Genomic DNA, 14,915 nt, shown 5'->3' with positions numbered 1-14,915 from the left:
TTCCCCCTGATATAATTACATGAAACTTTATTAGAAACTGCTTTGGGTTTATTTTATTAAATTGTAATGAGACGGAGAAGAAAGCGGGAGAGAAAAGAAAGGTGAGAAAAAAGTTTTATAGGGGCCCCCTCCTCTCACCCAACTTGATATAAAGGTGATCACAGAGAGGAGGGAGCCAGAGACCAAACCTGACAGACAGACCAGGCACACAGAGACAAGATCACATGTTCCCATTCTCATGTGTACACCCAGACATTCAAACCCATGTAGACAATGTCAAAATAAACAAAACAAAAATGGACGCCATACACCCACTTGCATTTCTCATACACAGAGATCCAACAGCCAACCAGAACCAGGACCACCAGCTTAGGAATCATTCAAACCAAACCCCTATCCCAATTCACAAACACAGCCTGCCAACCAAAGGTTCCACCTAGTCCCAATGAAGAAGATCCAGCAGACATACAGGGCACTGCGTTAAATTATAGAACCCCAACCCAAGAAATGGACCGACCAGCCAGCTCAGCGCAATATCCAGAACAAGAATACCACCCACAGCCCTGAATCCCAGCCCAGCACCAGGCTGTGGCCATAGATAGGCTAGCAAAGCAATAAATCACAGCCCATACCAACACCAAGACAGACAGACAGCAAACGATACCAGACCCAAAAAAAGGGGCCAATCAAAATGCAAACACCAGCCAACACAAGCACTTTCCCCACTTCATACACAAATAAGCCAAAAACACAAGCCTCTCAACTTGCCGACTACACCACCAGTAGGAAAGATACTACAGAAAAGCCAACGCACCAACTGTGAAAAAGGAAGCAGCCCCTCACAGGTCCATAAACATCCCAGCCGCCAAGTGATAAGTAAAAAAGCCAATCCTAACCTGGTACAAGACGATGGTTGTTGTGAAGTCCTACATAATGAGAGCTCAGCGACCCCAACCCTGACAGACCCACACAGAGACAGGCTCACACAGAGACTGCTGGATCATCCAGACACAGGACCACCACCACCCCACTGTGATCCACCTCACAACTGAGGACAAGACGTGGCATAAAGAGCCCAAAACCATGTTGAAAATTTACAGTGCAAACATGCAGTGCATGAACCGGCCCCAAATCCAGACTACATACTGATCAGAACCCAAGTCTCAGGGTTCAGCCAGGATCCAGGGAAAATACGCCCCCAGAATCCCAAGACTACCCCAGGAACAATACGGCCACCATGCCAGTAACCCATCTCAAGCTGTAAGGAGCCCCAAACTCACCACATGCTGCCGCCAGAAGTCATTCACAGAGTCACTAATGTCCCTCCCCAGATGAGGGCCACAGACCCCAGATGCCCAAAACCTAGACCCGTACCAGCAACAATGTCCCACAGGACAGCCAGGTTCTCCAGAGTCGAGCAATTATGTGTATAAATCCAGATTTTCTTCTTTTAGACAAATAAAAAGAAAGCCATAAAAAATGTAATGTTGATATAAAGTTACATTTGTTAAAATCTCAGGGTTAAAGCATAATTTCTGTCATGAGGGGATTGATCCGCTTGACCCACATACAGAACAAACATGAAGCCGGTGAATCAGTTCAATACAGTTTATTTTGTCCAGAGAATTGAATGAAATGTGAATCTTGTCCCGGAGTCCACTGTATAGGATCGACTGCATCCTGGAGGAGGGAAAGGCGAATGGTGAGTCTGCGTTCTTGAATTGAGACTGAAGGAGAGGATGTAATTACTTACTTGATGAAATGCAGTTAACCTGCCAGGGAGGAAGAAGCGGTGGGGGCTGCTGGAGTCGAGGCTGCTTGTTGGTGGCGTGTGGAGTCTCAGAGTTTGGTGTAGATCGCTGGTGGAGGTGGTGTTGGAGGGCGGACAGGTAATCGAGCAAACGGTGACCAGAGGAGCGAGCCTTCGCCGGTTCCCACACAGCAGACCGGCCTGAACCGGATCTGGCATTCTGCTGACACATCTGGCAAACCTCTGGCATGGCAAATTGGATGTCAGCCAGACTCAGGAAAGATCTGGCAGTGATGGCACGGTTCACATGAGGCATGCCTCACCTGGGCCAGATCTGTCCAAGCCAAATACGGGTTAGTTACTGAAGTAGTCATGTCACCATGTGACAATTTATTTTGTCATAAGTCATTTTAGGAAATCAGTTCTTAAACAAAGTTATAAAATTATAATATTTATAATTGATAGAAAAGTTATAATCAACCTCTGTTTATTAGCTCTAATTGAACATTTTCATTAATGGTTGTGCATTCTCAAACATATATACAATAAAATCTTTGATAGGTTTCTCTTTGAAACAAGATGATATTGCAACTTATGCTATTATTTGTTTCAAATTATATTAACCAGTCTAACTCTACCTATGTAAAAGCTTTATGAAGAAATTTTTAAAAAAGTTTTACTCTATAGAAAATGAAATATTCACTATAAATTGATTTTCATGCATTAATTTTTCTTGATTGTAGAAAATATGGTTGAATATTTTCTTCAATAATTTGTTGTGTCTTTTGTTTTAGTTATATTTTTCTCTGTTCTGCTGCAGCTGTTTTCTATTATAGATCACCATGTTTCTAATGCTGGAACTAATTTAACCTCCACACATAGATATATTATTAGTGTCTTAGAAAGTAAGTAGAACATTTGCCAAACGCACCACCTTCAATCCTGAGAGCTAAAAAATAAATAATTACAAACTATTATTAAAATACCGGTAGAAAATTCAAGTAGAAAAACCCGTTAAAAGTCCTTTACACTCGACCACCAGCACCGCACATTTAAATGAACGTGATGATCGTAAGATCCACAAGGTGGCGGTAATGCAATGACATGAATGAACGACAGTCATAAAATCCCAAAGAAGAAGAAGAAGAAGACAAAGAAAATGGCGCATGGTCTGTTTGGTTGAATGTTCGACTGTTTCTCTAAACGAGTTTATCAACGAGCCGTTAACTGCTGCTGAAGAAACATTCACAGAGTTTAAAGAAATCATCGTCAAGTCGGAGGAAGAGATGGATGATCATCGCAGACTGCTGGATTTCTCCCGGAGGCCCCAGATAATCTTACACCGAATAGGTAGGAACCACCAGCGTTTGGATGCAGGTTAAGGTCTAAATGTCTGCACCTTTCTGTATGAGGATCATTTTAGTAAATGTTCTTTTCCCGTATAAATGTTTTGTTAACCGGTAAATGAACGCAGGAATCACAATTACGCTGTGAAAATGGCTCATATATACGAAGCTGAAGTTTCCGATTCCAGCTTCCGATTCGGGAAATGGCTGAAGGGTTTTCACTTCCTTCCGCATCTTTAACACTAGAACGGCCGAAGTTAGTCCACGTAGACAACACTCCTATTCAGTCTGGAGTTGTCCAAATGGCCTAAGTACCCTTAAGTACCCTTAAGTACCCTGGTAATGGCCTCAACGCATCTCACAGTTGCACAATTGTTCCTTAGACTTTGACTTCGACTTAGACTGACTTTGTTGTCATTTTCAATGCACAGGGTGTATACAGAACGAAATTTCGTTGCATACGGCTCAGGACAATGTTTGAGGTTCCAATGTTGTGAGTAAAATAAAATACAGTATAAAATATGAATATAAATCTAAATATAAAATATAAAGTGCAGGACTGACAGTAAAATAGAAGTCCACCCGTCTCTCCTGCACCCCAATGCATGCCTGATAAAGCACATGTGCATTCAGTGCTGCCATGTCAATCATGTTTGCCAGGTTTGCTGACCAGCTGTCACATAGTGATGGAACCTTGGTCACCCCCCGCAAGATTATGACTGAAATAAATGCCATTAGTTCTTGTGAACTAAATAGGTGAAGTAGTCACCTATTTATCCTCCACAGCACAAAAGGCTGCATGCAAATTTGCATGTGCAAAGTCTCCCAGATTTCTTTTGCTTACACTTTTTGCATGATTTTTTTGAGGTGGATCAACACAATTAATTTGGTTAGTTTATTTCTAAACTGTCATTTTATACCCTCTTAGCTTTATTTCAAAGAGAAACATTACTCATTTCTTTTAGAAAAACCTTTGCATACTTTTTGAAACAGATTGTATGTTTTGCAAACTCTATGTACATTTGGCAAAATGACCTGGATAATGCAGCACAACATCATGGATCAACTGCAAAAAGTCACATCTCTCCAAAAACACTTCATGTATGCTTCAAAACTAAACTGACTAGTTGTAGGTATCATAGATACCCACCCCCAACATGGACTATTCACATCCCTACCTTCTGGCCTGACGGTCAACGACCACATGTGCAATAGAACAATAGATGAATAGAAGAATGGATGAATGGAGGCTAATTTGAGCCATCAGAGTCGTCAGGTTTTCAAGACTGGGTCTTAAAAACCTGGCAGGTCTTGAAAACCTAGCAGTCCTAGTAGGAGAGACGGATTCACTGCACTGATGAATCTCAGCTGCTGAATCTCTCTTAAGCTCCTCCTCGGCTGGAAAACATGAATAAAACCTATATAGATATTATGTATATACGCATGTCCATATAAATATGTGTAGTTTTATGCATATTATTCAGCATTAATAATTATTTAAGCATCTTTATTTCTCTGATTTTATTATTTTGTGTTTGTATATTTATATAAAAATGTATTGATATTACTAAATAACATATTTCAAAAATTATGACTGGTTGTGTGCTTTGTAAAATAATCATAATACAGAAATATCAACACATTCTATTCTGACTCTATTCTGTTTTCCCCACTAAGAATAGTTAAATATGCTCAACCTTATATCAGTCATTCAAAATATTTTAAAAATCATTTCCTTGTAAATGTTGCTAACCTTTTAATAAGGTCTACAGAAAAATTGGTGAATATCTGTTTAGTATTTAGTGAGTTATGATTGATAAATGCGCTGATACGTCATTGAGTCTGTTAAACATAAAGCTGAGTGGAACGGTCGACCGCTCCAAGATGGCCGCCTTAAATCTCTTCAGTAACAATAGGCAAGAGCGGTCCATGAGGCGTTTATTTATAGTCTATGGGGAAAAGGGGCACAATAACTATGGGCAAAGGTGCATTAATGGCCCCAATATGAGTGGGAATTTACAGTTTCTTTATTTTTACGCCGTTTTCAACTAATACACCAAACAGTTACATAAATAAAAGAAGTTCAATGTCCAAACAACTTGAAAATTGCTTTTATAGTTTATTTTTTCCAGTTTGACAAGCAAATAACAAAGATCAAACTTTACATTAGTGATGTGTTGAGTAATGAAGCGGGTAAGACAGAGAACTCACCTAAACCTGAGCAGTTAAAGTTTTTATTTTTTAGTAATAAATCGTTGTCCCTGGTGACATAGCGAGTAACAAGCCAATCACAACCCTCTTTTCTATTTGTTTCTAGTTTTCTTTTGGATCCAGCCATTGTTTCATACAACCAGATTAATCAGAATTTATGTATCAGAATCACAAACATTTTAAACTTGTTTATTCATTGTAAAGCTTCATGTTGTTTTCACGTTGCCTATTTTACATATATTGTCCAGTTGATGTCACAGTAGAGCAAATGAAGCACCGCGGTACTTCGGCTCATGAGTCGAATGATTGGATGGAGTTCCTCAGGGCTTCATGAAGCTGCATCTCACCATCACTACTTTTCATTGTTTCCTCTCCTGCTCTGGTCAAAACCCACAGGCCCAACCCAGTGCATGCTGGTCCTATACCAGTCCCTATACTTACAGAAAATGGACCCACAGTTCTTAATGTCTAACTTAGAAAAGTTAATAACAAAGGAACAAAAACTAAACAGCTATTAACCTACAAATAAACTCATGTTTATAAATAAACCATAAAGATATAAAGTGAACTAAAGTAAAATTTCAATATAATTCAAAGTAATAAAAATAAATAGTATCTTGAAATAATACAATTTGCAGGTAAATATTAACAATAATCCCTACTACAATTAATTTTGTAATAAAATATTTTTTTTCATATCCGTTAATTTGAGATTTCCCCAAATGTCAGCTGGATATATCGACTGATCTGTATCTCTGTCTACGCTCTTGAATTATCAATTGTTTTTTTTTATTCATTTCTGTCTTGAAAGATGAACAATTACTCGTATTTATTTCAGAAAAGGTAGCAATTACTCTTTCTCTGTTTTCTTCTCCAGATTCCCTGAAGTGTAACGTTTATAACCAGGAGAGGAGATCCACTCTGGACCAGGAGGAGTTAGAACCTCTGCAGGTGAAACAAGAACAGGAAGAGCCAGAAGATCATCAGATAAAAGAAGAGCAGGAGGATCTAAAACACCAGCAGATAAAAGTGGAAGAGAAAGAAGTTTACTGCAGTCAGGATGAAGAACAGATTGAATTAAAACAGGAGACTGATACCTGCATGGTGGTTCCTGTTGATGAGCAAACAGACCACACTGAATCAGAACCAAACAGGAACCAAGACATCTTCCAGGAAGCTGCTGAAGCTGAGAACCAAAATCAGGAAAGAAGAAAACCTTTCTCATGTAACATCTGTAAAAAGCGTTTGGCTTCAAAATCTGTTTTTGATGCTCATATGAGAACTCATACGGGTCAAAAGCCGTTTTCATGTGTGAACTGTGGAAAAAGTTTTGGTTATAAACCGACTTTAACTAAGCATATGATGATTCACACTGGTGAAAAGCCGTTTTCATGTGTGAACTGTGGAAAAAGTTTTGGTTATAAACTGGCTTTAACTAACCATATGATGATTCACACTGGTGAAAAGCCGTTTTCATGTGTGAATTGTGGAAAGAGTTTTAGTCAAAAACGTGTTTTAACTCAGCACATGATGATTCACACAGGTGAAAAGCCGTTTTCATGTGTGAACTGTGGAAAAAGTTTTAGTCGAAAACAGCATTTAACTGGACACATGAGAACTCATACAGGTGAAAAGCCATTTTCATGTGTGACCTGTGGGAAAGGATTTAGGCATAAATCGGTTTTAACTCAGCACATGATGATTCACACTGGTGAAAAGCCGTTTTCATGTGTGAACTGTGGAAAAAGTTTTTGTCAAAAACAGCATTTAACTCATCACATGATGATTCATACTGGTGAAAAGCCTTTTTCATGTGTGAACTGTGGAAAAGGTTTTACTCATAAACATGTTTTAACTCATCACATGATGATTCATACTGGTGAAAAGCCGTTTTCATGTGTGAACTGTGGAAAAAGTTTTACTCAAAAACACATTTTAACTAAGCATATGATGAGTCACACTGGTGAAAAGCCGTTTTCATGTGTGACCTGTGGAAAAAGTTTTATTCGAAAACAGCATTTAACTCAGCACATGATGATTCACACTGGTGAAAAGCCGTTTTCATGTGTGACCTGTGGAAAAAGTTTTTGTCAAAAACCAGGTTTAACTCAGCACATGATGATTCACACTGGTGAAAAGCCGTTTTCATGTGGAAATTGTGGAAAAAGTTTTTGTCAAAAACAAAGTTTAATTCAGCACATGATGATTCACACTGGTGAAAAGCCGTTTTCATGTGTGACCTGTTTAAAAAGTTTTAGTCATAAAAAAAGTTTAACTCAGCACATGACGCGTCACACAGTTGAAAAGCTGTAGAAGTATGTTCCATAAATGTCCTATGTTGTATTTGTTAAATGTGATCATTTTGATCTTCACATTTGGATACTTAGATATTTTCAACCATGACACATTTTCCTTCATTGATGTTTTATTTTTCTGGTATATTCTGCATCAAAAAACAATAATGATGAACTGTATGTTATTGTATTAACATACTGTTTATGTCAAACTGTATGTTGTGTGTGTACAACGTGAAGAGCAGAGGGCTCAGCACACAGCCCTGAGGAGTGCCAGTACTGATGCTGATGGATGAAGAGGCTTGGGGGCCCACTGACTATTTCATGCATTAACAGAGTTTGACCGGACATGGACTCCCTTCCAGAACATTCTCACATGATTGGACTTGAGGGATTGATTTGTATTATTCTGTACCATAGAGAGTGAGTGGGGTTTATTTTTGTAGTTTTTTAAATCAACAATAGAATGTATATAATGGTTGAGTGTTTTAAAAAAAAATCTACAAAACAGTATTTGTGTTAATTTTGTGTTTAATGTAAAATGAGATTGAATCTGATTTCATTTCTTTCAAATTATGTTAACCAGTTTTACTCTACCCAATTAAAATCTATTGAAATAAAAAAAAATCATTTGTACTTTAAAGAAATGCAAAATTCACCGCAAACTAATTGTCATGCATTGATTGCACAAAGTACATGTAATTATTTTTAACATTTTGCTTTTTTCTCTTGTTTTAGCTGTAATATTTTAATCTGTTCTGCTGCAGCATTTAGATTACTGTATTTTAATGTTGAAACTATTTTTATGTTTATATATATTTTAGAAAGAAATAAACGTGTAACATTTCATTTAACATTAAAGTTTTGAGTTTTTCTTTAGTGTATGTTGTGCCTGATCCTTGAACCCAGTAGATGGTGGTACTACGGCTATACTGGTTGTAGCCACTGTGGTTCCTGTAACTGATGGGTTTCTGGTTCAAACTTCCCACATCCATCTCAGTTGTTGAGTCCTTGAGCAAGGCACCAAACCTGCCTTGCCTGCTGTTAGTCAGAAGTCCGATGGCGCCCATTGAGTAGCAGCTTCTGTCAGTCTGCCCTAGGGCAGCTGGGCTACAATGTAGCTTACCACCATCAACATGTAAAGCACTTTGGCATCCTCTGCACTAGATAAATCGCTATACATACATTTACCATTGACTATACACTTGCATTTTGTCTTTTTGTTGTGTTTTGTATTAAACTTGTCCTGTGACAGTGTGACACTCAGCATTGTCGAGTACCAAGGTTAAGCCCTAAAGACTTGCATAAGTGGACCATTATGGCTTCCCCCTGATATAATTACATGAAACTTTATTAGAAACTGCTTTGGGTTTATTTTATTAAATTGTAATGAGATGGAGAAGAAAGCGGGAGAGAAAAGAAAGGTGAGAAAAAAGTTTTATAGGGGCCCCCTCCTCTCACCCAACTTGATATAAAGGTGATCACAGAGAGGAGGGAGCCAGAGACCAAACCTGACAGACAGACCAGGCACACAGAGACAAGATCACATGTTCCTATTCTCATGTGTACACCCAGACATTCAAACCCATGTAGATAATGTCAAACTAAACAAAACAAAAATGGACGCCATACACCCACTTGCATTTCTCATACACAGAGATCCAACCAGAACCAGGACCACCAGCTTAGGAATCATTCAAACCAAACCCCTATCCCAATTCCCAAACACAGCCTGCCAACCAAAGGATCCACCTAGTCCCAATGAAGAAGATCCAGCAGACATACAGCGCACCGGGTTGACTGAAAGAACCCCAACCCAAGAAATGGACCGACCAGCCAGCTCAGCGCAATATCCAGAACAAGAATACCACCCACAGCCCTGAATCCCAGCCCAGCACCAGGCTGTGGCCACAGATAGCCTAGCAAAGCAATAAATCACAGCCCATACCAACACCAAGACAAACAGACAGCAAACGATACCAGACCCAAAAAAAGGGGCCAATCAAAATGCAAACACCAGCCAACACAAGCACTTTCACCACTTCATACACAAATAAGCCAAAAACACAAGCCTCTCAACTTGCCGACTACACCACCAGTAGGAAGGATGCTACAGAAAAGCCAACGCACCAACTGTGAAAAAGGAAGCAGCCCCTCACAGGTCCATAAACATCCCAGCCGCCAAGTGATAAGTAAAAAAGCCAATCCTAACCTGGTACAACCTGGTTTTCATGCATTGATTTTTCTTGATTATAGAAAATATGGTTGAATATTTTCTTCAATAATTTGTTGTGTCTGTTGTCTTAGTTGTATTTTTCTCTGTTCTGCTGCAGCTGTTTTCTATTATAGATCACCATGTTTCTAATGCTGGAACTAATTTAACCTCCACACATAGTTATATTATTAGTGTCTTAGAAAGTAAGTAGAACATTTGCCTTTCCTGTGAAAATGTCGTGTTAGTGCTGAATGTAACTGCTGAAAATTGTAGAAACATTTGAGTTCAACTGCAGAACACTTGCTGAAATTAAATGAGTAGAAGCAGCAGGAAAAAGTTAAACAGTGCAAACCTGTCAGCTAAACTGAATAATTTAAAATCAGTACCAACAACCCTGCTTATAACTTTAAATATTGCATAGAAATGCTTGCAAACATAAAATATAAGGTCATATATTGAATAATTTCAGTATTAAAGAGAGTAATAGCATTTAACCCATCTAGTGCAGTAGAAAGAGTGTATAAGCTAACATTAGCTAAATAAATATTAGTGAGGCAATCGATGGTAAAAATACACAATTATTTAGTTTGTTGCCAACAACGCCACCTGGCAAAGAATCAAAGAACCGAGCAAAGAATCACCAAACACCGTGACGTCACAAACACTCGTTGGATTTCCCTCCATCGATTTATGTTGATGACGGGACAGCCACAGCAACAGGGGGCGCCACCATCTGGGCCAAACGCACCACCTTCAATCCTGAGAGCTAACAAAGAAATAAATACAAACTATTATTAAAATACCAGTAGAAAATTCAAGTAGAAAAACCCGTTAAAAGTCCTTCACACTCGACCACCAGCACCGCACATTTAACCCTCCTGTTAAGTTCCAGGTCAAATTGACCAGTTTTAAAGTTTAATTTTTTTTTTTTTAATAGTTGCAAGTATTTTTTTTGCATGAAACTTTTTCTATTTGTCTTAATAGGTGCACTCTACATATAAATTGAAAATCTATTCATTTTACACATTTGTACCAACCCCTACGTCTACTTTTACATAGGTACTGTTCGGGTCAATTTGACCCAGCAGTCAGGTTAGAGTGCAAAATAAGATTTTAAAAAATGTCCAATTCTATATGTTTCCTTGCAGCTATGAACCATATTTCACCACACACACACACACACACACACACACACACACACACACACACACACACACACACACACACACACACACACACACACACACCCCACCACACACATACCTGCACACCCCCACTCACACAAGCCCACTTTCTCACTACTCTCTTTACTTCACTAGGAAACTGCGAGAAAGCAGGTGTTCATGTTACGCCCCTTATGAGTAAGAACTCTATCAGTAGGGGAATAATGAAAACACGGGCACGATGTCACTGCTTTCGTCTCCAGTGATGTAATGGAGGAGCAGAAGCGTCGCGTTCCCCTACATCCGATCAGACAAAACCAATCGAAACCCGAATGATTAAACCCTCATAACTTAAAATCTAAAAGGTTGAACTTTTCAAGAATTATAACCAAACATAGCCGGAAAAGTAACATTAAAGAAAAATAGATTGTTTTTAAACTTCATTAAACTTAGGCTACCTTTTACTGTATCTGTCTGTAGCACTGAACTTGAAAGACCAAAATAATCGATCGCAGATCACTAGATCTGCTGGAGCCAGCGTCGTGACGTCAGAGACATTATTGGGGATGTACCACGCGCCTGCGCGTATGCATGACTCTTGACTTTCAGTGTGCTTCGCTAGTAGACACATGCAGTTCTGTTCCAGCACCTCACTAAAATGTTGAATTCTTTGTGTGTACGTGTGCGTTGATGACAATGTAAGTACATAATTCATTTCATCCGCTTGTGTTTCTTACACGCTGCTTAGTTCGGCAACCGTGTAACCTTGGTTACCGCGAGCTCCAGCGTATTTTGATGAGGAAATGCCTATTTCTTAAATGCCTGGCTAAACGCTCATTTCTTGGTTTAACGTTACAAGAATAGTTCAGTTTGAGAGTTGTCTGGCAGTACTCTGAATTGTAGTGTTATTTCTACTGTTCTGAAGATGTTCAGGACGGTAAACTAGCTTCCAAATGTAGCATCGAGCGCTTATGGAGCCGGTATGTTCGAGTGGATAATCATTTTCTCGATCTCGCGGCGGGAAGAACCGCTTCTACCATTTGTGGTCTTTATGCGCCACCCTGTGGTCATTAAGTGTACTGCATCTATATGCTCTGTATTAACACTTTGAGTGCCTAGTTCTCACCTATATTATCCTGTTATTACTTGTTACTTGCAGTAATTCTCTTCCTTGTTACATTAATGTTACTGAAGTGTTACTGAATTGCAATTACAATTATATATATTGTTAATGTAACTGGATGTGTATATTTGATTCTACCTGAAATCGAATATTTTGCATACGTTAGAATTTGTATATGTATACGTGGAATTTAGATGTACAATATTCTAATTACTCTTTCTGTATATGTTTATCTTGCAGAGACCACACACACACACACAGACACATATGTTTATCAATAAAACCCATAACATCACCTAAAGTCGCAGCTGTTCTCTGACCGGAGCACATAGTCAGTGAGGGGGCGACTAGCCATCGACGTACACGTCCGTCACACAAATACAATTATAAAGACCACCCATTTTAAAAAAAAGTGTAATATAAAATGTTTCACCAAAGATCAATTTCAAGGAAATTATAGTTTTTTTGTGTCTAGGTTTTTTTCCAGTGGACATAAAAAAAATGTAAATTCCATTTTTTATGTCCAAATGAGTAAATGAGTGGGTTGATGTTATTGATCCTTAATTGCTGAGAAATAAAAAAACACCATTGCACAAATATTGATTGAAATTATTAGTATTGGAGTTAATAATCAGATATAAATATGTTTTGGAGGGGTTTTTTTTGTTTCTGACGCTATAGCATGATTAAACACTCCCCGGTTCAAATTGACCCACGAACATTTTTGCTGTACCCTAGAAACGAACATAACAGGAGGGTTAAATGAACAAGCCGGTGCTGATCGGCTCTCAATAAGCCACAGGATGGGCGGAACCAGCGGTAACTCCGAACAAAGCAGCAGCGATCATTGTGGATATACGGAAACTATAGGAAAGGTTCTGATCTGGTGGAGTGAAGAAACTGTGAAACATGTTGCGGGATGTAGGAGATACGAATCAGAAGACAATATTAACTTTGAATTTGTGGAAAACTGGAATACTAATATTGTATTTGTTTTATTTAGATAAAGTGGAAGAAAAGATTTTACGTCTTTCAAAGAGAACTGGCACTGTATGAGAAATCTTTAGATGTGATGATCGTAAGATCCACAAGGTGGCGGTAATGCAATGACATGACAGTCATAAAATCCCAAAGAAGAAGAAGAAGAAGACAAAGAAAATGGCGCATGGTCTGTTTGGTTCAATGTTCGACTGTTTCTCTAAACGAGTTTATCAACGAGCCGTTAACTGCTGCTGAAGAAACATTCACAGAGTTTAAAGAAATCATCGTCAAGTCGGAGGAAGAGATGGATGATCATCGCAGACTGCTGGATTTCTCCCGGAGGCCCCAGATAATCTTACACCGAATAGGTAGGAACCACCAGCGTTTGGATGCAGGTTAAGGTCTAAATGTCTGCACCTTTCTGTATGAGGATCATTTTAGTAAATGTTCTTTTCCCGTATAAATGTTTTGTTAACCGGTAAATAAACGCAGGAATCACAATTACGCTGTGAAAATGGCTTATTGATGTAGAAATAAAATGACCTTTTATGGCTTTTCCTCCTTTAACTAATCAAACTTACTTTTGAAAACAGGAGAAATGTGAACAATGCAGCGCAAGGTTAGTAAAGCAAACAGCATGAAACAATAATAATGTGTTAGTAGCTGTAAAATGTAATAATTTGTAATAAATAAATTGTAGTGGCGATTGTTTGTCAAACCAAACATCCTATAAAAGTTCAGTCAACAAGCCACTGCTGCACTGAGGTGATGCTTCGTACGAAGGTAAAAGAAGTTCAATGTCCAAAAAACTTGAAGATTGCTTTTATAGTTTATTTTTTCAGTTTGACAAGCAAATAACAAAGATCAAACTTTTCATTAGTGATGTGTTGAGTAATGAAGCGGGTAAGACGGAGAACTCACCTAAACCTGAGCAGTTAAAGTTTTTATTTTTTAGTAATAAATCGTTGTCCCTGGTGACATAGCGAGTAACAAGCCAATCACAACCCTCTTTTCTATTTGTTTCTAGTTTTCTTTTTGATCTAGCCATTGTTTCATACAACCAGATTAATCAGAATTTATGTATCAGAATCACAAACATTTTAAACTTGTTTATTCATTGTAAAGCTTCGTGTTGTTTTCACGTTGCCTATTTTACATATATTGTCCAGTTGATGTCACAGTAGAGCAAATGAAGCACCGCGGTGCATCGGCTCATGAGTCGAATGATTGGATGGAGTTCCTCAGGGCTTCATGAAGCTGCATCTCACCATCACTACTTTTCATTGTTTCCTCTCCTGCTCTGGTCAAAACCCACAGGCCCAACCCAGTGCATGCTGGTCCTATACCAGTCCCTATACTTACAGAAAATGGACCCAGTTCTTAATGTCTAACTTACAAAAGTAAATGACAAACACAAAGCAACAAAAACTAAACAATTATTAACCTACAAATAAACTCTGTAAATAAACCCCAAAAATATAAAGTGAACTAAAATCAAATTTTAATACAAATAAAAGTAATGATAGTTCCAAATTAAGTAATATCTTTAAATAATAAAATTTACTCATAAATATTAACAACATTGGCAACTATTATTAATTTTATAATAAATAAAAAATATTTAATATCCGTTCATTTGAGAATTCTCCAATTGTCAGCTGGATTTGTCGTCTGATCTGTCTCTCTGTCTACGCTCTTAAATTTTTCGGTGTGGGTTTTTTCATTTTTTTCATTTCTGTCGTAAACAATGAACGATTTCTCCCATTTACTTCAATAAAATAACGATTGCTTTTTAAATCTGTTTTCTTGTCCAGATTGCCTGCAGTGTAACA

The 14,915-nt window shown here is 38.3% G+C and overlaps 1 protein-coding gene across 1 annotated transcript; it reads left to right on the top strand.

Annotated features, from left to right (window-relative positions):
- Positions 1 to 6,669: 6,669 nt before the first annotated feature.
- On the top strand, positions 6,670 to 7,527 carry LOC111610599 (gastrula zinc finger protein XlCGF8.2DB-like; the record flags this gene model as incomplete). Its single annotated transcript, XM_023345292.1, has 2 exons — positions 6,670 to 7,155; positions 7,324 to 7,527. Coding segments are annotated over exons 1-2 (690 nt in total), but the record flags the coding sequence as incomplete, so codon positions are not given.
- Between the last annotated feature and the right edge of the window lie 7,388 nt (positions 7,528 to 14,915).

The sequence above is a fragment of the Xiphophorus maculatus genome, chromosome 13 (assembly GCF_002775205.1).
Source record: "Xiphophorus maculatus strain JP 163 A chromosome 13, X_maculatus-5.0-male, whole genome shotgun sequence".
Taxonomy (NCBI): domain Eukaryota; kingdom Metazoa; phylum Chordata; class Actinopteri; order Cyprinodontiformes; family Poeciliidae; genus Xiphophorus; species Xiphophorus maculatus.
This window is presented reverse-complemented; position numbering and strand designations above follow the sequence as displayed.